The 26,829-nt window shown below is 38.0% G+C and overlaps 1 protein-coding gene across 1 annotated transcript; it reads left to right on the top strand.

Annotated features, from left to right (window-relative positions):
• The first annotated feature begins 760 nt into the window (after positions 1-760).
• On the top strand, positions 761-24,540 carry LOC131008214 (copalyl diphosphate synthase 2, chloroplastic-like). Its single transcript, XM_057935109.1, is given in 19 exon segments — positions 761-766; positions 825-948; positions 1,039-1,128; positions 1,219-1,259; positions 2,587-2,631; positions 2,633-2,817; positions 8,637-8,701; positions 11,318-11,492; positions 11,584-11,798; positions 11,907-12,027; positions 12,892-13,004; positions 13,087-13,165; positions 13,167-13,311; positions 20,928-21,043; positions 21,182-21,280; positions 21,371-21,616; positions 21,871-21,970; positions 22,447-22,647; positions 24,186-24,540. Coding segments are annotated over 19 exon segments (2,388 nt in total). The 3' UTR covers positions 24,408-24,540.
• The last annotated feature ends 2,289 nt before the right edge of the window (positions 24,541-26,829 follow it).

Here is a 26,829-nt window from a genome sequence, read left to right as displayed (position 1 = left end):
TCATCACCCTATCTTTAATACTCCTAAAGTATTTTGAATATTACTATATATGTAAAATATTTATGATTAAGATGCCCTAAAGTATTTTGAATATATTATTTTTTTTAGTCAAATGATATTTTTAATAAAATATTAGTACCATGCATGCATTAGTATTTTAAACTAGATCACTGCTTCGTTAAAAAAAATTAGATTTGCCATATCAATAAAAATGTAATTTTATTTTGTTTAATAATCCTATAATTCAACATCATTTTTTTCCCAACTAGATCTAATTGGAGCGCTGAATATATATAATTTATATGATAACTTATATAAAGTAGTATTAAATTAGAATTCTACAATTATTAAAGATCATTACATTGATAAAATCGAGACAATACATTCAAAAATAAATCAATGCATATTAGATAATAATTAATTAGTCCAATATAGTATAATTAATTAAATATATAAGGAAAGAGAATATATGTAGGGGGAACATTGTAAGATAATGAAAAATCAAAGATTGAAAATAACTGAATATATATATAATTGTAATAAATATAAAATTATTAATTTAACCCATTATGTCAGTCATAATTATGGCCATTTAGCACTACAAACTTGTCTTTTAACTGTGAGTCTTGATGTAAATTTGCATCATGTATTTTTTATTATGACTGTTCTTTTTAAATACTTATCTATGATTTTACCATACATACACGCCAAACTATAACTATTGAAGAGTAAGTCATAAGATTTCTGCACATATATATAGATGCCTGTATATACTTTTTTTTTTGAAACAACCTGTATATACTTTCGTTCACTAATTAGTTTAGATTATCTCTCTTTGCTTTTTAGGAATGGGATCCATAATATTTACTCCAAATCTGAGCTATTCCCTTCTAGGAGAAGGCAAGAAAATTCTTTCAGCAAAAATTCAGCTGCCGCAGAGTTTAACTGGTAAGATTTACATATATTATATATATGAAGTTATTCAAAATAAATTTGTTATATATAAATTTAAAGATTATATATGTTTCATCATATAAGGAACATGGCTGAAAAACAGAGAATACCTGCGCGCAAATAACCAATCTCATCGTCGTCGGAAACATATATTTAAAGTATTTGAAAATCGAGGTATTATAATTGTTAACTAGCTAATTCATATTATTCGAAAAACTATAATTTTCTGATCCACATAATTTGTGACATTTTTTTCCATGACAGTTGCTCATGAGGATGGTTCTACTGCTGAGGCCGTCGAAGTGGTAATATTTACGTGTAAATTAATTATTATGAAAAAAACTTATAATATCAAATATCGCTGATAACAGCGATATTTGTATTATAAGTTTTTTCAGTAGATCGTGTTAAAATTAATATTAGCCATTTTATGATATTGGAGTACAAAATGCCCTTATTTTATTAATTACGTCACGCTCTCTCACTTTTTGTTTCATTAATCAGCTCTCTTAATTTTCTATTATTATGTTTCATTTTCTCTTTACCACTTCCTTTCTTGTTAGTCATTATACTATTGACTAATATGACCATAAGTACCATTCGTGCAACACTACATAAGAGAGTATATGACACTAATGACACTAATATGGTCATAAGTACCATTCGTGTATCACACTAAATGGAGAATCGAAACCCTAAATGCATAATCTAAATCATAAATGGGGATTAATCTAAATCCTAAATGATAATCTAAACCCTACTGGGAAGGGTTCAAAATGGTCATATAATTGTACTCATCTAATTAAATAATATCAGCACACAGGTATTTGACACTAATGACACTAATATGACCATAAGTATCAGTCGTATGACACTAATGACACTAATATGGCCATAAGTACCATTTGTGCAGCACTGAGTATATGTCATTAATGACAGTAATAGTGTCATGTGTGTCTAACCCGCGTGCTAACTCGAATCCGACCCGAATCTGGTCCGCCCTAATTAAGGGCAAAACAGTCATAAAACGTAAAAATGGCCAAATTTTGTGTTTTTTCAATTAGTGACCAAATATAGTGTTTTCTTCTTCAAAATGAACATGCGGGTATATTGTTTAATAAAAAATTATAGTTGAGTCATTTTTGAAAAATGAGTATTGCTTGTAAGATAATGTGAAAATAAGTTGAAGTAGAGGAACTCACTTTTTGGAGAGCTTATTTTCACAACTTATAAGCTAGTATATACATCATGAGCTTATTTTGCCAAACACTTTGAAAGGGGTTATATGCTCTTAAATAACTTATACACTATTTTAAAGAACTTATAAGAACACATACAAGATTCGTCACTACAAAAAGGATAATGGTAACCCCACCATTAACTACTTCATTTATGAATTTCATAGTAATAGAAATACATATCCTACCGAGACAGAATTTGCAATTTGCTAGCCAAACTCCTCTAAATTGTGGGACAATTGATGCTCATATGAGTTGTCGTTAGGAAAGAATTATGTCTCCATGAAGTTAAATGAGTAATATTTATATTTATATTGTCATAAGTATATACCAATTAAAATATGATGTTTTGATATTCAATTAGGGGATCAAATTAGTTCAATTCCTTTTGCAGAATAATAAAATTAAGGATATGATCTCATGCATAAAGATTCTTATGGGTTACAATAAAAGAGGGACGAATAAGTGTGTCAGCCTATGATACAGCATGGATTGCACTTATAAAAAATATTGATGGGTTTGATACTCCTCAATTTCCCTCTTCGCTGGAGTGGGTCCTCCAAAATCAGCATCCTGATGGCTCATGGGGAGACGAACATTTTTTCTCTGTGTATGATCGCCTGCTAAATACTATGGCGTGCATATTCCTCTGAAACCCTAGCCGCCTAGGGTTCCGAGTGAGAAGTTTACTTTTCGTCAGAAAAGGTTGATTTCCTTGCGCTTTCACAGGCGAGTGAAGTTTTCTGTGTTCGCTGGCGAGTGAAGTTTTCTGTGTTTGTTTTTCTTCCTGTTCAGAATCACTATGGATCCTGAGGAAATATTGCAACGTGTGGCAGCCTTAAAAATTGCTCCTGAAGGAAAGACTAGTTCCATAACAATATCTACAACGGAAGCAGATAGAGGGGTTAAAAGGGCAGATAAGTTGGTTCTGGGAAAGATCTTCGGACGTCGGCAACTGAATAGAGACACGTTGAAAGACAAACTGCCAGAGATTTTTCAGCTGCGGGGTTCGTGTGAGGTGGAGATTGTTGGGATAAACTTGTTTGTGATTGTTCTTGACTTAGATACGGACAGAGATCGTATCATCACGGAGGGGCCTTGGCATTGGTTTAACGATTTAATGCTGGTGAAGAAAGTTGAGTCAATGCGGACGGCGGCGAATACTAAATTTGATGAGATCTCGATGTGGATTCAACTTCATAATCTTCCTATCGTGTGCATGGAGCCGCAAATATTACGTCGTATGGGGGAAAAAATAGGAAGGGTTTTGGAGATTGATGAAGGATCCAGAGGGCTCTGTCTGGGGAGGTATGCCAGGATTAGAATTACAAGGGCGCTGGATGAACCCCTTGTTCAAGGAATTCCTATCAGGACGGAAGGGGTGGAGGGCGAAACTATGGTGCTGGTCCTGTATGAAAAACTTCCTGATTTGTTTTGCTATGCATGTGGCAAAATTGGGCATCTCATGAAAGACTGTAATGGCAGCGAGAAAGAAAAGGCAAACCCAGGTTTTGGTGCATGGTTGAAGGCTGGAAGGGGTGTTGATTATCGCCGCGTTACTCATAATCCTAAAGCGAGAACGGCTCAACCAAATCCGAGGGGGCCTAGACCACCGCCTAGGGGGTCTCCAAATTCGATGGAAAGACATGAGGGCTTGGCACTGCAAGTTGTTGAAACCGGTAACAAAAGGGTTGATGCTGCTGGTGGATCGGAAGAGAGAGTCAGTCAGGATACTCTTTTAGAGAAGGGAGGGGGAGATATGGTGATTGACGAGAGGGATGGGGAGGGTGGGGCGGGATGGGAGAAGGAAAAAGAGAGTGCAAGTGATATCGGAGATGATACGAGAATGTTGGTGAGGGAGGTTGGGGAGAGAGAGGAGGTTGATTCGGGTTTGAGGGAGGAAACAGAAAGGGTTGAGAGGAAGGAGGTGGGAGAATTGGGCAGGGAGAAGGGGAAGAATGATGTGGGAGAGATGGACAATGGGGCACGAGAGAAGGAGAGTTCTTTTTCTGAGATTGGCAGTAAAAGTCTGAAATTGCGTAAGACATCGCCTAAAAAAATGAAAACAAACCCGACTGGGAAGGGGTGGAAGAGAATGGCCCGAGCTAACTTATTGGACAACATTATTGGATCCCCAACGAAGAGGCAGGATAAGGGAGGTGTGCTAGGGAAGAGGAGAGATGAGGGGGGGGGGTGGGGGGAGAGGATGAGGAAGGCAGACAGAGTAAGAGACGAGTGACTGTCAATAAGGTGGTGAACGAGATTGCAGAAACTACATCGGCGGTGGCTGCTGGAGTGCAGCCCCGCCGGGAGCAATGAGTTGTCTAGTTTGGAATGCGCGTGGTCTGGGAAATCCACGCGCATTCCATGAGTTCCGGCAGCTTGTGTCCGGTTATTCCCCGGGGATCGTTTTTGTGTGTGAAACGAAACTTGTATCTAGCCAATGCACATGGTGGAAAAATACTTTGGGTTATGAAGGGATGCTGGTGGTGGATGCGAGAGGGCGGAAAGGAGGTTTGTTTCTGTTATGGAAGGAGAATTACTCGGTTAACATTATCTCTTACTCTCAGGGCCACATTGACTGCTATGTTTCCCATGAGGATTTTAAATGGAGGTTTACGGGATTCTATGGGAACCCAGAAGTTTGTCAAAGACATTTTTCTTGGGACTTGCTTCGGAGGCTGAGTGATCATGTGCCTACTGAAGAGATGGCGTGGTTAGTTGGAGGTGATTTCAATGAAATTCTTTCGGAGGCAGATAAACAAGGAGGGAAAAGTAGAGCTCCTTGTCAGATGAATAATTTTTGGGATGCTTTATATTATAGCAGGCTTCAAGAAATTGCGAGACCAGATAAGTCTTTCACGTGGATGAACAATCGAGCTGCGGATCCAATTTTTGAGCGGCTGGACAGGTTTGTTGGGAATGAGCGGTGGAATTCTGAGTTCCCTAACTGCACAACTACTGCTTTGGATTTCTTTGGGTCGGACCATCGACCTGTTTTGTGCCAGATGGAACCTGAGGGACGACAGTTAATTAAGTACGGAAAAGGAAGATTTCATTTTGAGGACAAATGGTTCATGGATAAGGAATTTGTGCCGGATTTCTTATGTCAGTGGTCGTCCCTTCTTTCTGTGGGTGACGTTACGAGAAGACTGCGACACTGTGCGGAGTTCTTCCAAGTTTGGTCGAAGAACAAGTTTGATAAACTTGGGAAACGAATTGTGGATATGAGAAAGGAAAGAGAGCAGCTTATGAAGGGTGATAGAGGAAAGATAAGCGGACAGGAGGTGGTGGAGTTGAGTAGGAAAATTGAACAAGCAGTGGAGGCTGAAGCCTATCACTGGAAACAACGGGCAAGGGTTAATTGGTTGGCGAATGGCGATCGCAACACGGGTGCTTTTCATAAACAAGCATCTAAGAGGCGGAAAAAGAACAGTATAAAGGCCCTAAAGAATGAAGCTGGCGATGTGGTGGAGGATGAGCTGGAGAAAGCGCAGATTATTAAGAATTATTTTCAAAAGTTGTTCACTACGAACAGGCCTGACCGAGAAGAAATTGAGGCTGTTGTTAGTAAGATTGAGGAAAGACTTTCGGAGGAGGACCAGAATTCTTTGGATCGCCCTTATGAAGCTGAAGAAGTTAAAAGAGCTGTTTTTGAAATGCATCCAACCAAAGCCCCTGGTCCGGATGGTTTCAATGCTCGTTTTTTCCAAAAATTTTGGCCTACAGTCGGAAATTTTGTCACGAGGGAGGTGTTGGATGCGCTGAACGGGAAGGTTGATTTGAAAGAATGGAATGAGACTTTAATTACTCTTATTCCGAAGGTCGAGAAACCAAGCACGGTGGCAGATTTCCGACCCTTGAGCTTGTGTAACACGTTGTATAAAATTGTGTCTAAGGTTTTGGTGAACCGTATGCGTTTGGTGCTGGGAAGACTTATCGATGAGACTCAGAGTGCTTTTCTCAAAGGCAGACTGATCACGGACAATGTGTTAATCAGTTTTGAATGCCAGCATTGGATTCGGAGTCGGAAGAGTGGGAAAAAGGGATATGCGGCGCTTAAACTGGATATGAGCAAAGCATATGATAGAGTGGAATGGGATTATCTGGAGTCGGTTTTGAGAAAGATGAATTTTCCGGACAGATTATGCTCTTTGATTATGAGCTGTGTTCGGTCAGTTTCTTTTTCTTTCCTTCTTAATAGAGCGGTGTATGGAAAGATTACTCCTACACGGGGTTTGCGGCAGGGTGACCCGTTGTCCCCGTTCCTCTTCGTTATATGTGCCCAAGGGTTCTCATCGTTGTTTAATTGTTTTGAGAAGCGAAAGATGTTATGTGGAGTCCCAATCATCCCAAATGAGCTTAGCATTAATCATCTTTTCTTTGCCGACGACAGCCTTATTTTCTTTCAGGCGGAAAAAGAACAAGCGGAGGTGGTGAAACGCATTGTGAGTTATTACCAGCGAGCCTCGGGACAACTTATTAATATGGACAAATCGTCCATCACTTACAGTCCGAACACAACAAAAGAGAGTGAAGTGGCGATTGGCAGGGTGCTAGGAGTAAAGGCGGGAGATGGGATTCAAAGATATCTGGGCTTGCCAGCTTTCTCTTTAAGGCAAAAAAGGCTTCAATTTGGGTATTTGAGAGATAGAATGGAGAAGAAAGTACAGACGTGGAGCCAACGAGATTTCTCTGCAGGGGGAAAAGAAGTTCTCATTAAGTCGGTGGTGCAAGCAGTGCCGATTTATGCAATGCAATGCTTTCGATTACCGGACTCGATTTGTGATGACATGCATAGGATTTGTGCGGCGTTTTGGTGGGGTGACAAGGAGAACGAACGGCATTTGCATTGGAAGAGATGGGATAAGTTGTGTATACCCAAAGACAAAGGAGGGATGGGCTTTCGGGACCTTAAAGTTTTTAATAAGGCGTTGGTGGCGAAGCAAGTGTGGCGTATGCTGACGAGGCCGGATTCGCTGGTTACAAGGGTTTTTCGTGCAAAATATTTTAAAGATGGGGATATCTTGAATGCACCAGTCCCTGCTCGTGCTTCTTATGTGTGGAGATCCATGGCTTGGAGCCGAGAGATCATAAAAGATGGTATGGGATGGAAGATGGGTAATGGACATAACATCTGCATTTTTGAGGATAACTGGGTAATGGGGCTGCATGGGAAGTTAGAGGGACGTGGAACGATGGGGGAAAGAGCGAGGGTGGTGGAGCTGTTGAATGATCAGCGGGATTGGGACGAGAACAAGGTTGTTGGGGCGTTTTGGCCCCATGAAGTGGAAAGAATTCTGGAAACTCCGATCGGGGCGATTCATGAGGAAGATAGGAGGTATTGGAAACATACTCAAGATGGCAATTTTACTGTGAAGTCGGCATATTTGATGGCCATGGGATATTACATGATGTCGGATAATAGTAGCAAGGAGGATCGTAAGAAATGGGGAAGGTTGGTGTGGAACACTACGATTCCACCAAAGGTCAAGATTTTTGTGTGGAGGGCGCTTCACAATATCATTCCGGCGATGGCAAACTTACGGCAACATCACGTTCCGACAGAAGGAAATTGTGAGTTGTGTTACAGTCATTGGGGTACTACTGACCATATGCTTCTCTATTGTTCAAGAATATCAGGTATTTGGAAGGGGACGCCTTTCTGGGATGTGTTGAAAAAGGCGAAAGGAATGACGATGATTGATATTGCTGAAATTGTGGTGGAGGTTGTGGAGAAAGATGAATATAATTTATGGTGTATGGTGTTATGGAAAATTTGGGGTTATGTGTGTAGTTTGCGCCATAACACAGATGAGCATAACCACATGCCTACTGTAGAAGAGTGCCGGGCTGCGTTGGAAGCTTTTGAGGCATCGAAACCGATAGCAGGTGTTGATAGCTGGCTGGGAATGAAGCTTGGGAAGAAAGAATGGGTGAAACCGAGGAGAGGTCGATTTAGAGTGGACGTTGATGCTCGGTATAATCTGGAAAAAAGGGAGTTTGGAGCAGGAATTATAGTGCGTGATTTTGAAGGCAGAATTCTGGTTGCAGCTGCGAAGAAAACCTCGGCGACGACGAGCTCTATGATGGCGGAGGTGATGGCCGTCGTTCATGGCATTGTTTTATGCGCTGAAATGGAGATAGCACCAGTGGAGATATTCACGGATTCGGTGCTTGCGGCGAGAGCGATGATGGATGAAGAGGAGTCAGCCCGTTGTTTACCGGAAGATATTCAAGATATTATGAAGGTGGCTCGACAGAATTTGCTGATTGATGTTCACCATGTTTTTCGTGAAGCAAACGAAGCTGCTCATTCCCTTGCTAAGTTTGCTGGTAGATCACAAGTTTCTAAGTGTTGGTCTTGTAATTTCCCGGTGTGGCTTTGTGATATAGCTACTGCCGACATTTCTTAATAAAAGTCTGTGTTCTCCCCTAAAAAAAAAATACTATGGCGTGCATCATAGCATTGAGGTCGTGGAATGTTGGCACTCATAACATGGAAAAAGGTATGAGATTATATGTTTTATATATACTACCAATCATATCTTACGTATCTCTTATATTATTCCTTTCGTCCTACCAATCAATCATATCTTACGTATCTCTTATATTATTCCTTTCGTCCTACCAATATATCAATCATATCTTACGTATCTCTAGTATTACTCCCTCCATCCTAATATTAATAGCTTGTTTTTTTGAGCATATGTACAATTAAGGGCAAATAAGTACAACCTTTTAGTATATACTAGCAGAAAGAACGTACGTTGTATGTGTAATTAATTTTATTTTATTTTATAATCTATTATTTTAGAAAATCTATTAATTCATTACATTTATTAGATCATTTATTAAATGCATATATTTATCTATAAGCCTTATCAATAGCTATAGATATAAATCACATAAATTAAGTGTAATATCTAATGAATTAATATATTGTTATAAATATATAATCTATAAAATAACCTTAAAATAAAATATGTAATAGGGATAAAATAGGCAATCCACAAGTTGTGCCTTAAGATGTTCTACGCTCTTTTTCTATTAGTATAGATTACTTTTAATTATTTTTAGTAATTGTTAATCTAAGAAAGTAGAAACCCTTTCTCTATCAAATATTTTGTCGTCACTGGTCGATGGCACCAAATCTCTCTTCCGCCTCTCTTCTATCTCTAGCAAAATACACACACACACACACAAAGCTCTTCTCCCTCTTCTCTCTAGCAGAACTCACATGCACACAATCCTTCTACCTCTCTTCTCGCTCTTCTTTGTCACGCCATTGTTTCTACGAGTTCGGCGAGTGGCCAACGCCCCCACCTAGTCTCTTCTTCCTAGATCTAACCATAGTGAGGAAGAGCCGTGCCACCGCACCCTCACCTTCGCCTCTCCGCCGTCTAGCAAAGTTATTTGTTGGAGGCTCCGCAATTGAAGAGATCTGAGGCTGTAGGGCACGATGAAGAATTTAGTGAGTGGCAAGACTGAAAAATAAATAGAAAGAAGAGTAGAGAAAGATAGAGGCGGTGAAGAATCGGTGAAGAGAGAGAGACATAGGTGGTGAATAGTCCGGAAAGGAAACGAGCTATGTTATATGGGACGACTTAAAAAGGAATAGGAGCCAATAATATTGGGACAGAATGAGTATTATTTAGAGCATGACTGTTTTAAGATGGTTTGTATAAATAGGTCAAATTTTTTTGGATTATTAGAATTGAAAATTTTTATTTTAAAATTCGACGTCCGTTAATCATATTTGAGCCGGATCGAATTATTTTGCACGTGAAGTGTGCGCACCTTGACAGATAAAGTCCGATTGGTGATGCACATGGGATCCTCTGTCCCACTATTTTGTGTATACCACCGTGTACCACTCTTAATTTATTACTCACTCCGTCCCACATCAATAGACTCGTTTTCCTTTTTGGGATGTCCCACTCCAATAGACTCATTATCCATTTTAAGTAAAAAAAAAAGTGTACTTAATTAGTGTGGACCACGCCACTTTTCTACTAAAAAGTAAGTTTTCTTAATCTTTGTGCCCAAAAGAAGTGAGCCTTTGGAGTGGGACGGGGGGAGTATAATTTTTAATTATATTTTCTTCAATTTTAATTTATTATGCTTTAATATTATAAAAAGATAATTAACAACTCATCCAATTATGGTTTATAATTATTTTTTTATATTTATTTGAATTAATAATTGATTATTTGGGTTCATTAATTCAAAGTTAGGGTATATAATTTTTAAAAATTTCAATTTTTAGTGATAAATATCAATTAGAGTTCATAATATAATAATATTTTTTATTTTTATAAAAATTAATTATCAAACAGATAAATTAAGAGTGGTGTACATAAAATAGTGGGGACAGAGGATCCCATCTGTTGGTGACGTGGCGTTTAAAGAAGAAAGTTATTCAGATGAACTCTCCTTTAAAAATTTCTAAAAAATTATCTTTCCCTCTATCCTTTAATTCCACTGCCTCGTTGTCCAGCGAAATCCATCGGCCGCCCCATTTCCGAGGAAAATCCCTAATATTTCTCTCTTTACTGATACATGTTTTACACACAAATTAACAATTACAACTACAGTTCATACATACACTTGAGTCAAATTGAAGTAGAGGCCTTCAAGCAACAATGAAAATGATATAGAAACTATATGGATGCACGAGCTTGCATAAACTCTTTTCTTTCTGCATTTTGATTGAAATTAGCAATAATAATAATAATAATAATAATAATAATAATAATAATAATAATAATAATAATAATAATAAAGAAGAATGAAAAGTTATTTGTCTTGTCCTATGGTGTTGGCTGTCTGTTGCATGCGTGGCGTGAATGGAAACAAGTCAGGAATCGAGGGAGAATGGAGGAGGGTGCGGATTAGGATGCGGGTCAGGGTGCAACCCGATTGTACCCAAGACCAGCTCTAGTTCATTTCTTAAGGGAAGATATATGTACTGAAAACTAAAATTGATAGTATAATTATGAAGAACCATGAAATAACTCATAATTATAATGGAATAGCTATATTAAAAAAGTACATGTATGTTAACTGGTTTTTTTTTTTTTTTTAATTGAAACATGTATGTTAATTGATTTAATTATGTTTAGGAATATCGTATGTGAAGAAAAATGTGTGGAAACTTGAAGATGCTTCTGAAGCGCACATGACGTGTGGGTTTGAAGTCATATATCCTGCCCTAGTTCGAAAAGCAAGCCACTTAGGAATTCATGATATTCCAATCCCCAACAATATTTACACCGCAAGGGATCATAAACTCAACAAGTAATAATAATCCCATTCATATTTTGATGAGTTTCTAAAATTCCCAAATCCAAATATAATGAAAATTAAGTTTAATTTGTGTATTGAATAGGATACCAAAAGAATTGATGCACCAGGTGACAACAACACTACTGTATAGTTTGGAAGGGCTGGAAGACTTGGATTGGTCAAGGCTAATAAAACTCCAGTCAGCTGATGGCTCATTCTTCACATCTCCATCATCTACTGTCTCTGCATTCATGGAGACTAAAGATACCAATTGCTTAAAATTTATCACTAACATCGTCCACAAATTTCATGGAGGAGGTATATATCATATATATGCAAAATTACTAATTGATCATAAAGTTGTGCATTATCTTCACAAACTATATGTAAACTTTCGTAACTTGTTGCTACTTAATTATATCACAGCTCCCCATACTTATCCAGTAGACCTATTTTCGAGACTATGGGTGGTTGATAGACTACAACGCTTGGGAATTTCTCGTTTCTTTGAGCCGGAGATCACGGATTACCTAGCCTATGTATATAGGTGAGATACTAGCATCACAAATAACTCACAATTTTATTCATTCAAATTTTGAAACTTCTAGAAGGCTACAACTATATAGGAACGAAGTGTACGTGTTATTTGTGCACAAAACGTACAATTCAATTCAATTATCTAACCTTATGAGTTTTGGATAAATAGAATGGTTAATTACCTTAAAGCACACAAAAAAAAAAAACAATTGAATCTTTTTTTGCATATGAATTTTTAATTATCTTTTTTTTAAAACACATGACAAACTTTACTTTGTTTGCACTTTTCTCAAAATTTAACACATTATGCCAAATTAAAGTTGATGTAGCATTGATCATATGGCTAGTTGGAATGCATATGTATATTCTTTAATGATGTAGTGGAGAAATTAAGTGCTAAATGATGTCATATTCTTACCTTCAAAATATTAATTGTAACTTAGCACTTCATTCAATATAACACATTGCTTTGAATTTTATCGTTTAGCACATAATTCCTATATTTGTGTATTAAAAAAAATTGAAATTTCGCATGCAAAATCATAAACAAGCTAAATTTAATGTATATTTTTAGGGAGCTTTTACTTTTTATGATTTGTAGATGTATGATTAAATATTTTTATCCTTATTGCTAGGATATTTTCAGTTTCACTCTTTCAATTTGATATGAATCAAGTACAATTAGCTCAAATGATGAAAATTATCAAGATTCTTGGATATCTCAAAATTCCAATTAATCTTAATAAATAAATAATTAATTTTATTATTTTTATCTATCACGACTAAACATCAAAAACAGGTGATGACACAGGCTGAGGAAACACCGGTCCGTTTTATTGTCTTGTATTTGAAGCTACTTTGGTTGATGACACAGGTTTTGGAGTGAAGATGGAATTTATAGTGCACGAGATATAAATTATAGTGATGTTGATGACACATCTATGGCATTCAGGCTTCTACGCTTGCAAGGATATGATGTTAGCCCAAGTAAAACATTCAAAATCACCCTCATTTAATTAAACCATTCTCTTTAATTAGTTGTCAAATACAAATTAATTTATTGGCGCAGATACATTGAGGAAATTCAAAGAGGGTGAAAAATTCTGTTGCCACAAAGGTGAAGTGACAACTTCTACGACGCCAATGTATGCTATATAGGGCTTCCCAAATCCGATTTGCAGGAGAAGACATTCTTGAAGAAGCCTACGCCTTCTCTTGCAACTTCTTACAAGATTGCTTAGCAGGCGATCAACTCCTCGATAAATGGGTTGTATCTAAGGACTTTTCTAATGAGGTAATTCTAACAAACTTACACTCCTTCTTTATCTTAAAAATGGGGTATAACATGCAATTTTCTAAAATTCCAGCAAATTTTGGTTTTGTCGCAAAATTCTTAAGAATCTATATATTTAACAATTCTTGAACTAATTTTGATTTAATTTGATTTTCCTAATGAGGTCCGATTTTAATTTTTCAAAATTTATTTGCGAAAATAGAAGATATCAGTACTTTACAAGAGACGTTTTGGTAAGTAAAAAAACGATATAGTTTTGTTCTAAGGCCTTGGATTTTTAGGCGGCCATGTGTAAATTTTAATTAAATTGGGTTCGAATCCAACTCGTTAGTAAAATTGGATAAATTTAAAAGTTGAATCATTGTTAGACAGATTTTTAAGTTGATATATAAAATCAGAATGTGAGAAAATGTAGAACTAATTTAAAAGCTATTATCTTGTTCGCTATTTTATTTAACACGCCGCAAGTGTACGGGTGTAATTGTGTACAGTAGCAAGCAAGGTCGTATTCCACAGAGACTGATTTAACCAATTCCTATCCTAAATTATTCTACTCTATCTGGAAAACCGGAAAGATGAGTTTTTGTTTTAAAAACTAAATAAATAAACAGCAGGAAAGAAAATAAACCAAGCTGCGAAACAGAGAAACAAATAAGAGAAGATTTCCCAAGGCAGAGGTTTCAACAGACTCTCCTATCTAACATGTTCAATTCAATTATCAGGATAATCTCCTAAGGCAATCTCAAAACTAGTCTATACCCACTCCCGTGGCATACAAACCGTTGATTACATGCAAGGCTACCGTCCCTGGATCGCACTTCTAACATGCAACTACTATAAGCTCATAGGATTAACGCCCTCACAAATATCAATTCCCTTTAGAATTAAATATATGTGTTCTATGTTCTTAGTTCAGGTAAAAATTATCATCTCCCGATATCAAATTAAAACCTATGATTATGTTAAATTGGTGGCCAATCAATAAAGCAAACAATAATAACAAGAACATAAAAAGGAATAGAAATCTCAATTAATTGAATCAACAGTCAGCAATTCGAATCATGTTTACTCCCTAAACCCTGGGAAAAAGGAATTCTAGCCACACATAGACATATGAACTACAATACAATTCTCAATAAAATAAATAAACATCCACAAGAAAAACCGTAGTAGAATTGAGAATCTTTAGTTCTTGCTCTCGCTCCGTTCTCCGTCTCTCTCAGCTCTCAGGAAAAGTAAAATATGATAAAAGATAATAAAAGCTCCAGAGAATAAGTTCTTGGGGAGTATTTATATGCCCTAGGTCTTGTAGCTCTAAAAATACCCAAAATCGCTAAAAAAAACGAATTTTGGGCGGAAATACGGCGACTCGCGCGGCCACGTCGCGCGGCCGCATGGCCTGCCCGCGTGACGAAACAGAACTCCTGACAGCTTTGCGCAGCGATTTTGTTTTGGCTCGTTCTCCCTCGTCCGAACTCCGATTTACGAACCGTTTGCGCTCACGAACTCCTATCGAGACGAACTACAACTTGTATTGCATCCAATTCTTCCAAATTCGGCTTCATTATTTCTGAAAATTCGTTCAAACACAAGCAAGTAACAAGTTCTTGACCATAAACGAATATAAGCTCAAATAGACCATCAAACACACAAAATCCTCACAACTAAGCATCAAATATGACACACCAAGAGGTAAAAAATGCATGTTTATCAACCCCCCAAACTTGAACTATTGTCCGTCCTCGGACAAAACAAAGATGAACCAAGAATGAATCAACAAGAGCGTAGAGAAAAGTAGATAACATTGTGGCTTCAGATTTGTCAACAAAATTACCAACATGCATTTGTATCTCCAATCATCAAGATATCACACTCATGCCAAACTTCAAATTGTGGTCTCAATGACTTGCAATCCTCACCAAAAAGATAAAGAAAATAAGAACTCTCAACTCTCAAGTGTATCAATCAAAGATATGGACGTGTTTACACTTAGTTCAAGCAAAACAAGTACTCAACCATAAGCTTGTCAATCGTTTCACCTCTCCACCACTTAATGTGTTCTCTTATAACCAAGATCAAAAAGGTCTTCATTAAGGGTTGTAATGTAGGCTCTTTGGTAAGGTGGGATATATTTGGCTGAGTGACTAAAAGATACTCCTCAATGTAGCTCGACCACCAACCTTATAACATTTTTAATCCATACCATCTTCCACCTCATAAAACCAGATTTTTCAATACGAGAAACCATCACAACACAACAGTTATTTCTCATGATATTATGACTTTCTAAAGCATCATATGTACCCATTTTTTTCAATTTTCTCACTTTTCTTTTCTTTTCTTTTTTTCTTTTTTTTTTTCTCTTTTTTTTCAACGACTTGTAGGGTACTAAGATTTTTTTTCCAATCAAGAAAAAAAATTCATAATTCATAATCACACATCTCCACAACGCCAACTACCCCACATCAACAATCTCCAAGTTCCCACCCACGACTAAATCAAATAAAATGGAAGATAAGGCTCAAAGGGGGCGAACTAGGATCATATATAGTAATAGGACAAATATGGGATATATAGGCTAGCAAAGATGGCCTTCTATCATCTCAAAGTTATTAAGCACACTATGTGACCTCGAGGGAGAAACCAAGACAAGTTCTAGTGAGACACATGCATGCTCGAACAATCACTCAAGAATAGGAAATAAGACTGTAAAAAGGTGACAGTCAAGGCTCAAATCTCACAGCTTATTTCATTGATTGCAACATCAAAAGAGACCATGCTTATCATTCATCAATCATGCTCAATCACAACAATATCGACACAAACGCATGCACTTTCACAAGTTTTAAACAGAAATCATCATAAGCCAGTTATCCAACAAGACTCTACACAACTCGCATCATCATCAAGGTACATCACGAAGAAACCACCAAAGCAAGACCAAGGAAACTCAACGACAAAACAAACAAGAAAAACAAAAAGAAAAGTGCACCCACAAAGACACATCCCCCCAAACTTATTCACCACTAAGGAGAATAAGTTTGAAAAGGATTTGTGGGGCACGAAAACAAACAAACTAACAAACGAAAAGGAACAAACTAACCAGAAATTGGGTTGCCTCCCAATAAGCGCTATTTTTAACGTCGTTAGCTCGACAAAAAAACAACCTCTTCAAGGTGGTTGATGCAAGTAGTGCTGCGACCAGCTGCTCCCTGCTTCATGCTTCTCAACCAACACTCCTCCTTTAAACTTCCGATCACCTGGGTCCTGCCAAGAAAAAGGATCCGTATCAAATGTATTAAATACATCAACACTTACCTTGCCCGGATCTTTAGCTTTCTTGGGCACTTCATCTTCTTGGATGTGGCATGGTTCATAGACATGGAACATTTGGCTTTCCTCATGAACTCTCAATGTGAGCTCTCCTTTCTCCACATCAATCAAAGCTCTTCCCGTTGCCAGGACGGGCGCCCCAAAATCAGCGGGATTTTGTTGTCATCCTCAATGTCTAAAACCACAAAATCGGCAGGGAAAATAAAATCCCCCACCTTCACTAGCACGTTCTCCACAACTCCACGAGGATAAGTGACCGACCTGTCTGCCATCTGCAGCCTCATAGATGTCGGCTTTAACTCCCCAATCGCCAGCTGCTTGAAAACAGATAACGGCATGAGATTGATGCTCGCCCCCAGGTCGCAGAGTGACCTTCCGAAATGCTGGCCTCCAATAATGCAGGAAAGTGTGAAGCTGCCCGGATCTTTGACCTTCGCCGGCAGCTTCCTCTGCAAGATTGCACTGCATTCTTCATTGAGATTCACCGTCTCAAACTCCACCAACTTCTTCTTCCTCGAGATGATGTCCTTCAAGAATTTCGCATACTGTGGCATCTCCTGCAGCGCCTCTACCAATGGAAGATTGATGTGCAGCTTCTTGAAGATCTCTAAAAACTTGGAGAATTGTTGTTTCACCCTCTCTTTCTTATGGCGCTGAGGGAAAGGTATAGTCACAGTTGCTGGCGAAGTAGCTTTTTGCTTTTCATCCTTCTTTCTGCCAGAAACCTCAACAGTGACCTCATCAGCTTTTTCCTCAATCAGCCGTGCGCTCTCTTCTTTTGCCGTCATGGCCCCTTCCTGTGTAGTCCCGCTCGGCAAATCAACCATCTTAAAATGACGCTGGGGAAACGGCATCCACCCAGGAGGACGCAGATGAGGTGGAAGTCTTCGGCCTTCCTCCCAGACTCTCCACGATAGCTCTGGTCTCTCCATCTCATGAGATTCATGGCTGCAATCTGAGGGGACTTCACTCTTTAACCCAATGGCCATGCACTGCTCCTTTGGGTTCACCTTGGCATTGTTTAAGAGGTTACCCGACTGTTGGAGTTTGTTGACGGCGGTGGATATTTGACCCAATTGGGTCTCGAACATCTTCATTTGGGTCCCCACAGCAACGGCATTGGACTCTAGCTTTTCCATCCTCTCATCTGCCCTGGAGATGAACTTCATCATCAGCTCCTCTATATTTGGCTTCTTCTCTTCATTGATGACTCCATTGGTGACAGAGAAGCCTGGTGGAGCCTGAAGCGCGTTATTCGGATTTCCATAAGCCAAATTGGGATGTGGACGCCCTCCATAATGCAACTGCTGTCCACTATTGTAACCACCCTGCTGCCCATACTGAAAGTTCCCATAGTTTCTGCCATTGATGTAGTTGGCGTCTTCTACGCCTGTCGGGATCTCTACAGCTGGCTCAGAATTTCCAACAGTCATATCATTGATCTTCGAGTTCATCTCTGCCAGCTGAGTCAAAATCAACGCCATAGGGTCCGAACTGGAGGTAGCAGCAACTTTCTTCAAATGAACTCTCTCGGATGGCCATTGATAGCTCGTGGTGGCCATACTCTCGATGATCTCCATAGCTTCAGAACTCCCCTTCTTGAGCAATGAGCCCCCTGCAGCTGTATCCATGAACATCCTGGTGCGCTCCCCACAAGCGTTATAAAACATGACCACCAGAGTCCCCTCATCAAAGCCATGGGATGGGCACTTTCTCAACTTCTCCTGGTATCTCTCCCATGTCTCTGCTAGCGTCTCTCCATCGAACTGTTGGAATTGGAGAATCTCCATCTTTAACTTCAATGTGAGCCCGGGAGGATGGAACTTCCGCAGGAAAAGATCAGCCAAATCCCCCCATACAGGATTAGCTCCCAGCTGCAAAGTATGATACCATGACTTTGCCTTATCCCGGAGTGAGAATGGGAAAAGGCGGAGTCGTACGATGTCATCTGGGACTCCGTTCATCTTGACAGTGCTGCACAACTCCAAGAATTGCGCCAGATGCGCATTTGGGTCCTCCACGGCTTTACCTCCATACTGGTTTTGCTGCACCATGGTAATCAGCCCAGTCCTTAGCTCGAAGTTATTCGCGTTGACTCTGGGCGGCTCTTGGTACTGGTACAGTGGAGTAAATGCCTCAGCAATAGGCGGCTGTTTCTGCTCATTAACAGTTTTCTGAGCATCCAACACCGCCTGCAACTGCTCTCTCAACGCACGGACTTCTTCCGCAGTGGCCATCGTCTTGAGTGTGGCTTCAATTTCTGGATCAAAATCTTCAAGAGGTAGATTCCGAGATCGCGTGTTCATGCACTACCTGGAAAGCTCCAAAAGCAAGAATAAGAACCACAGGAAAAATAAAGAACAGAAATTAAATAAACAGAAATAAAATCCAGATTAGTCTCAAACAACTAAAAGATAGTATTGATAAAAATCAGTCCCCGGCAACGGCGCCAAAAACTTGTTCGCTATTTTATTTAACACGCCGCAAGTGTACGGGTGTAATTGTGTACAGTAGCAAGCAAGGTCGTATTCCACAGAGACTGATTTAACCAATTCCTATCCTAAATTATTCTACTCTATCTGGAAAACCGGAAAGATGAGTTTTTGTTTTAAAAACTAAATAAATAAACAGCAGGAAAGAAAATAAACCAAGCTGCGAAACAGAGAAACAAATAAGAGAAGATTTCCCAAGGCAGAGGTTTCAACAGACTCTCCTATCTAACATGTTCAATTCAATTATCAAGATAATCTCCTAAGGCAATCTCAAAACTAGTCTATACCCACTCCCGTGGCATACAAACCGTTGATTACATGCAAGGCTACCGTCCCTGGATCGCACTTCTAACATGCAACTACTATAAGCTCATAGGATTAACGCCCTCACAAATATCAATTCCCTTTAGAATTAAATATATGTGTTCTATGTTCTTAGTTCAGGTAAAAATTATCATCTCCCGATATCAAATTAAAACCTATGATTATGCTAAATTGGTGGCCAATCAATAAAGCAAACAATAATAACAAGAACATAAAAAGGAATAGAAATCTCAATTAATTGAATCAACAGTCAGCAATTCGAATCATGTTTACTCCCTAAACCCTGGGAAAAAGGAATTCTAGCCACACATAGACATATGAACTAGAATACAATTCTCAATAAAATAAATAAACATCCACAAGAAAAACCGTAGTAGAATTGAGAATCTTTAGTTCTTGCTCTCGCTCCGTTCTCCGTCTCTCTCAGCTCTCAGGAAAAGTAAAATATGATAAAAGATAATAAAAGCTCCAGAGAATAAGTTCTTGGGGAGTATTTATATGCCCTAGGTCTTGTAGCTCTAAAAAATACCCAAAATCGCTAAAAAAACGAATTTTGGGCGGAAATACGGCGACTCGCGCGGCCACGTTGCGCGGCCTGCCCGCGTGACGAAACAGAACTCCTGACAGCTTTGCGCAGCGATTTTGTTTTGGCTCGTTCTCCCTCGTCCGAACTCCGATTTACGAACCGTTTGCGCTCACGAACTCCTATCGAGACGAACTACAACTTGTATTTCATCCAATTCTTCCAAATTCTGCTTCATTATTTCTGAAAATTCGTTCAAACACAAGCAAGTAACAAGTTCTTGACCATAAACGAATATAAGCTCAAATAGACCATCAAACACACAAAATCCTCACAACTAAGCATCAAATATGACACACCAAGAGGTAAAAAATGCATGTTTATCATCTCTCTCTCTCTCTCTATATATATATATTGATATTTGATTTTGATCAATATCACTTTTTAAACCAAAATTTACCCAATTTTTAAGAAGTTCACCACACTTTTAATATTGACAATATTTTTGGTTTACTTTCAATTTTAGATGACCCCCACTTTCTTCAGAAGTTCACCACACTTTTAATATTGACAATATTTTTGTTTCACTTTCAATTTTAGATGACCCCTACTTTCTTCAGTACCGAAAGCACCCAAAAATATGTTTGAATTAATCTAGATGATGATAATATTGTTTCTATAAGTGACATGGATTTTTTCTTCCACATCATTATTTTTATTCGACCATTAATTCCGGGAAGATTCCCGGTTAATGCGACTATATATCCTACAGAGCTATACAACGGAAAAGTGAGTCCAATCCAGATTTGCTAACGAAATGAATGTGCTACATTTTATTTTGAGTCTTTGACAATAAGCAATAGTCTATTTCTAAAATACGGACCAAACTGTAGTTCAAAATTTAAGGTTACATTAACTCTTTGTTTTTTCTTGAAAAAATATAGATAAAAGTTGGATTGGAGATGCCATGGTATGCCACGTTACCACGAGTAGAGACTGTGTATTATCTGCAGCATTACGGTGGTTCCACCACAGTGTGGATCGCCAAAACCTTATACAGGTAAATTAATCTTCTTTTTCTTTCAGGCAAGGACATATCTATATAAATATATATCACATCGTTTTTATATATATATGAACATTAGTTTACTATATATTAGTTAATAAATTTGGGGCCTAATATCACTAATGTATATAGGATGCGAGATATTGATAACGATGAGTATCTGGAGCTCGCAAAATTGGATTTTGGGAGATGCCAATTCGAACATCAGATTGAATGGAATTATATGCAAGGGTACTTATTTTGCGTGCATACATAATTGGAATTCAATTTTTTTATGTGTTTAATTGTGCTAACTCGTAATTCTTTTTATTACTTCATCAGATGGTATAAAAGTTGCAAAATTCAAGAATTTGGGATAAGCAGAAAAGAAATGCTGGTAGCTTACTTTTTGGCCGCCGCAACTATATTTGAACCAGAAAGAGTAAAAGAGAGAATTGTGTGGGCAAAATCTCAATTGATTTCTAAGATGATCAGAACATTTTTAGAAAAAGAAGCCTCCATAGAGCAAAAATCTCTTCTATTAAAAGAATTCAGAAACAACATCAACGGCTCACACAAATTGAATAGGTATTCTCTTTCCTTTATTTACAATCGAATCGAGCTTCGAACGAACTTTTTTCGAGCAGAATCTCGAATAGATTACAAAGTACTAGCTCTTTTCATTACAGCCCTACTTTTGAGTCTACATATACCATTTTAAAAGTGTCCTACCACACTCTTCATACAAAATGCTGGGGGTAAATCAAAATTTATGATAGCTGCATCTTGTTAATCTTTTTCTTAATTTTACTTCTTACACTTCGATCATAATTATGGATCAGTGTTGAGACAGGGGATCTTGCAATCAACGTTCTGCTAGAAGCCATTTACGAGCTATCAGAAGGTTTTGATGAATGTATTGGCCTTCAGCTCAAAAACACAGTGAGTTTCTACACTGATATACTTTAATTTCTTCAATTTTCTTGTTCGTTGTTTTTATTTATTTATTTATTTATTTATTATTATTATTATTATTATTATTATTATTATTATTATTATTATTATTATTATTATTATTCGGAGGCAATTGCGCTTAAATAAATAAGCTTTAATTCATGTTTTGCACATGGACTATAAATTCTGCTGAAATATATGAACTTTTAATTACTCTGATATTTTACAAGGTTGTTAATTATCCTCAAATTCATGTTGAGATGGATGTCAAAAATATTTGTATGGCTTAAATGATCAATATACTAAACAACATCATTGTATGCTTATGCCACTTCAGCTAACTGCATGGCATTATTTGAAGTCAAAATTTTTAGTTTATGTGCAAAATTAGAATTGAATGAAAGTTCATGTATTTATTATAATAGCCCTTTAATAATTAATATACTTATATATGCTATATACAGTGGTATTTGTGGCTGATGAAGTTTGACAAAGGAGAAGACGGAAATTTATGGGAAGACGCAGAGCTCCTTGTCACCACGTTAAACATTTGCTCTGCTCATTTTCCACAAAATGACGATATATTGTTCCACCATGAATACATAACTCTGTTGAAGCTCGTAAATAAAATCTGTCACTATCTCTCTCAGATTCCAAATAAAAAGGTAAAATAAAAATACTTTTATGCATAATATTATTAAGGGTTAAATGTATGTAATATCATGAACTTAGGCCGAAATCCAAATTTAGCACGGACTTCAATTTGCCCAATTTATATGGCTAACTTTATCCCGTGTCCAAATTTAACACCGTTTTATTTTCCGGCAGAACTACGTGGCAATGACGTGAACCACGTGGCAATGACATGTCTTCCAAATGACACGTCATAATTTGTAACTTAAAAACGTCCAATTTAAATGTGTAACTTTACTTCATGTTCAATTTAAATGTGTAACTTTACTCCATGTTCAAAATTGGTTTGCTAATTTCGACGGAGGTGAAGGCGGAAGAAATCGGCGGAGGCGAAGGTGGAGGATCAGTGCCGGAGATGCAGTGCAGCGGCGTGCTGGTTTGCAGCAGCGACCTCGCGCGGTACTGGTTTGCTATTGCCCGTTCTCGTGCGGCGCCGGACACTAACCTTATCGCAACAATTGATGTCTCTTCGATTTTGGATAGAGGGGTGGATCTGAGGGGAGGGGGGGTGGGCGGCGGCAGGGGCGCCGGATCTGGTGCGGCGGCGGGTGGAAGGAGGTGAAATTAGGGTTTGGGGTGGGGGAAATGGGGGAGACGAAATTAAGGTTGGGGCGCCGTATCTGCTTTCGCCTTTTCTCTTTCCTCCTTTCTCGCCCTCTTGGTCGGACGACCATCGGCGAAGAGCTCCAGATCCCCCACCTTCTTACGCCTCTTCTGCGCTTCGATTGGAGGAGGAGTTCGCCGGACATGGAAGAGGGTTGGGGGTGGGGTTTGCAGAGGCGGTGAGTTTGGGAAGCCGTTCGAAATTGGAGCCATAGAGGGAAGGATTTTTAGTGAGGAAGAAGAGAGGTCGAAGGGCAGAGGCACGACATGAGCTGTGTCGTCGCCGGAGGTTGCGAAGGGAAAGTCGGCGACGCGAGCTGTGCGTCGTGCTTGGAGGAGGAGAGCCGCTCGCCGGTGAGAAGAGGAAGGAGTGTTGGAGGAGAGGAGCAGAATCCAGCGAGCAAAACGCAGCGTTTTCCTCGCCGGTCGGAAACTTGTGCCGGCAAGCCACGTCATTGACACGTAGGATTCAAGTTGGGGAAAAAAAAGGGTGTTAAAATTGGATACGAGATGAAGTTAGCCATATAAATTGGACAAATTGAAGTTCGTGCTAAATTTGGATTTCGGCCTAAGTTCATGATATTACATGCATTTAACCCTATTATTAATTCAATCCTTTTTTTTTTCTTGTGGAAAAAATAAATTTAGATATTATTTATATGTTGTTGTCACAATATACAAGTAGTAGAAATGAAAAATGTTCTACCTACATGCTAATTTAGGTCATTTGTTAAAATTTCACCTTTCACATCCTATATTCCACTACACAGAGATTGCATTATTGTTAGTAACACATGACAATTGAATTTTTGTGTGATTATCAGTTATTCAATGAATCAATATTGTTGTTTCTTCATTTGAGAAAATATAAATTCAGATCTGATGTATTATTTAATTTTTTTTCTAGATGTTAAAGTATGGAATGAGCGCATGGAAAGACAAGTTGATTGAGGTAGAAGCAGGTATGCAGGCATTGACAAAACTAGTCCTTGAAGAACCCAGCGGCCTCAACAGAAATATCAAGCAAACATTTCTGTGTGTCGCAAAAACATTTTACTACAGTGCCTACTTTGATGTCGAAACTATTGAACTCCATATATTCAAAGTACTATTTGAGCCGATTGTATAAGTGTTTAGCATACGTGTTCGAATTAGTGGATCCAATATCGAGTTGTAGACACATTTCTAAATAATATTCATCAGGTTCGGTCGCCCAGTGGGCCGCCTCAGGGCCCCCACGAAAATAAGGCATTATTATTTGTATACATATATTGTCCTTTTCTATTTTAATATGAAGTTAGAATCAAAGAAATGATAAAGTCCTTTTCTAGTCTTCAAAGGTTTAAGGATCAATTCACTATAATAGTATAATAAATTTCATCAAATCGCGAACATTTTATCTCTTAATTTATTATTGATTTTTAATTTTTAGTTCAATTAATTGGTATAGTATTTATTGTCTTTTGTTGAAGGAATTTGTATAAAGTTAGATTCGTTCCCTACTGCATATAAGTATTACTTATAGAATATTACTCTATCATATACCTATAATAGTTATGTCTGTTGAAATAAGACTGTTTAAATTAAAATTACTTAAATCTTATTTAAGATCAATTATATCATAAGATAGATTGAATGAATTAAGTATATTATCTATGATGATAAAGCTTTTGATAAATACTTTTGCAATCGAAAAAGTAAGGAAGATGAAATGAATTTAATTTTACAAAATTTATTTATATATATACTATTTTTTCTTCGCCTCAGACCCCCAATTTTCTTGATCTGGCCCTGATATTGATGTGGATTATTTATGATCTTTTTATTGCATTAAGGTCTAATATGTTAAACTCAGGGCTGAAGAGCCCAAAAACTTAAATAAGAGAAGATTATGTTGATTTATACATGAATGAGCATATCTTGCAAGGAGGTTTCTCTGAAATTGGAAGACTGATATGAAGAGTCATAATCAATTAAGCAATCAACGAAGAAGATAATTTTTGCTAAAAGTAATTAGATATGTAAAGTTAATCTCATGTAGGTCAAAAAAGTGCTAGCAATGAAGAAAAGTAGTCAATCCTAGACAATCATTGTTGAATGTCAGCCTAGAATGAAGAAGATGGTCAAACGAGCGATGTCAACACGTAATAGGTTCGAGCTACATCAGATCTAGAGTAGGATTACTAGCCTTGAGTAGATCAACGTCAATATTAAAGATAAAGGAATATGTTAATTGAAGATCTTAGATATACATTTCTTGTTGGCGTTACTGTTAGATGCTTTTACACGTGAGCCTAAAAGAAGACATGTTTGCCCTAGGAATTGGTGCACAAGAAACTTGAAATGATGAAATTACCCCTCCGTGGATATGAAAGGATGATAATGCCCTTAGCTTAGAATTGCCTATAAATAGATAGTTCATTATCTTCTCATAGACGCGTACACTTCTTACTTCAATTACTCTTGTAATCGTTATTTAACAATATAATCACTTTACACTCGTTACTCTCACATCATCTTTTTTCATTATGCTTTATATCTTTTTTTTGGAATTTCATTCATTTGTCATCATCATCTTTACTTGAATTCATAGTGATGAGGAGTAGGAATCTCATCAGCGCAGAGCTCATGAACATATATAAATTGTGTGGTAAACTAACAGCGCAGGCTTTTAATAATCACAGGATAATAAGCCAAAGCACGGAAGCCTTGGAATGATGCTCCTGCGCAGACTTAAAGCAAATGACCAAGCTATGATGAGGAACTACCTCCGCAAACTTAAAGCAAGAGACCAAGCTATGTGGAGACGCCGCCTGCGCAGACTTAAAGCAAGAGACCAAGCTACGTGGAGACGCCGCCTACGCAGGACCTTCACACAGCACTATCATCAAGAGTATGTCTGGGGAATGAAGAGAGGACAACATCATGTCATGAGCTCCAAACACAAGTGAGGAGAACTAAGAGAGACGAGACCTCCGCAGGCAAGTATGATACCAGCCTGTGCTGTCGTGCGGAGCACGTAGTATATAAAGCTGCAAAGTTAGTTAGCAAGGAATATTTTTCTAGATAATGACCCTCGTTTGTATCACAGCATGAAGAGTGCGTGAGTCATAGTGGAAAGTCGAATGTACCCTTTGCCCTTGTAATTCCTTATAAATATCCCTTGTAATCTTCTTCAGACGTCAGGTTGAATGAAATAGAAAAGTTCTGTGTTCTAAAGTTTTGAGTCTGCAAAAGTTTACGAGTTTCTTCCGTTTTCTTCCACAACACAGGTGATCTTCGACGCCTTTGTACGTGTTTAGATTAGGTGTTGGTGTAAGGCTTCACCACATAGTTTTGAAGATCTCTTGGACGTCCAAAGTTCTCATATTCCTCAATTAGATTTTCCTTTTCACTTCAGGTTTTTATCATTTTTCTTTAGTTATTTGTTTATCATGTAATCAAAACCCACCACATCAAATATAATCTCTCTTTCCATGAAAAATGAGCACATTTTCTAAGCACATGTTTAAATAAAATGAGCTGGTGAGTGGATCGGAGAAAGGGTCCTA

The sequence above is a fragment of the Salvia miltiorrhiza genome, chromosome 1, assembly GCF_028751815.1.
Source record: "Salvia miltiorrhiza cultivar Shanhuang (shh) chromosome 1, IMPLAD_Smil_shh, whole genome shotgun sequence".
Taxonomy (NCBI): domain Eukaryota; kingdom Viridiplantae; phylum Streptophyta; class Magnoliopsida; order Lamiales; family Lamiaceae; genus Salvia; species Salvia miltiorrhiza.
Note: the sequence above shows the minus strand (reverse complement) of the source record. Positions and strands in the feature narration are given on the sequence as shown.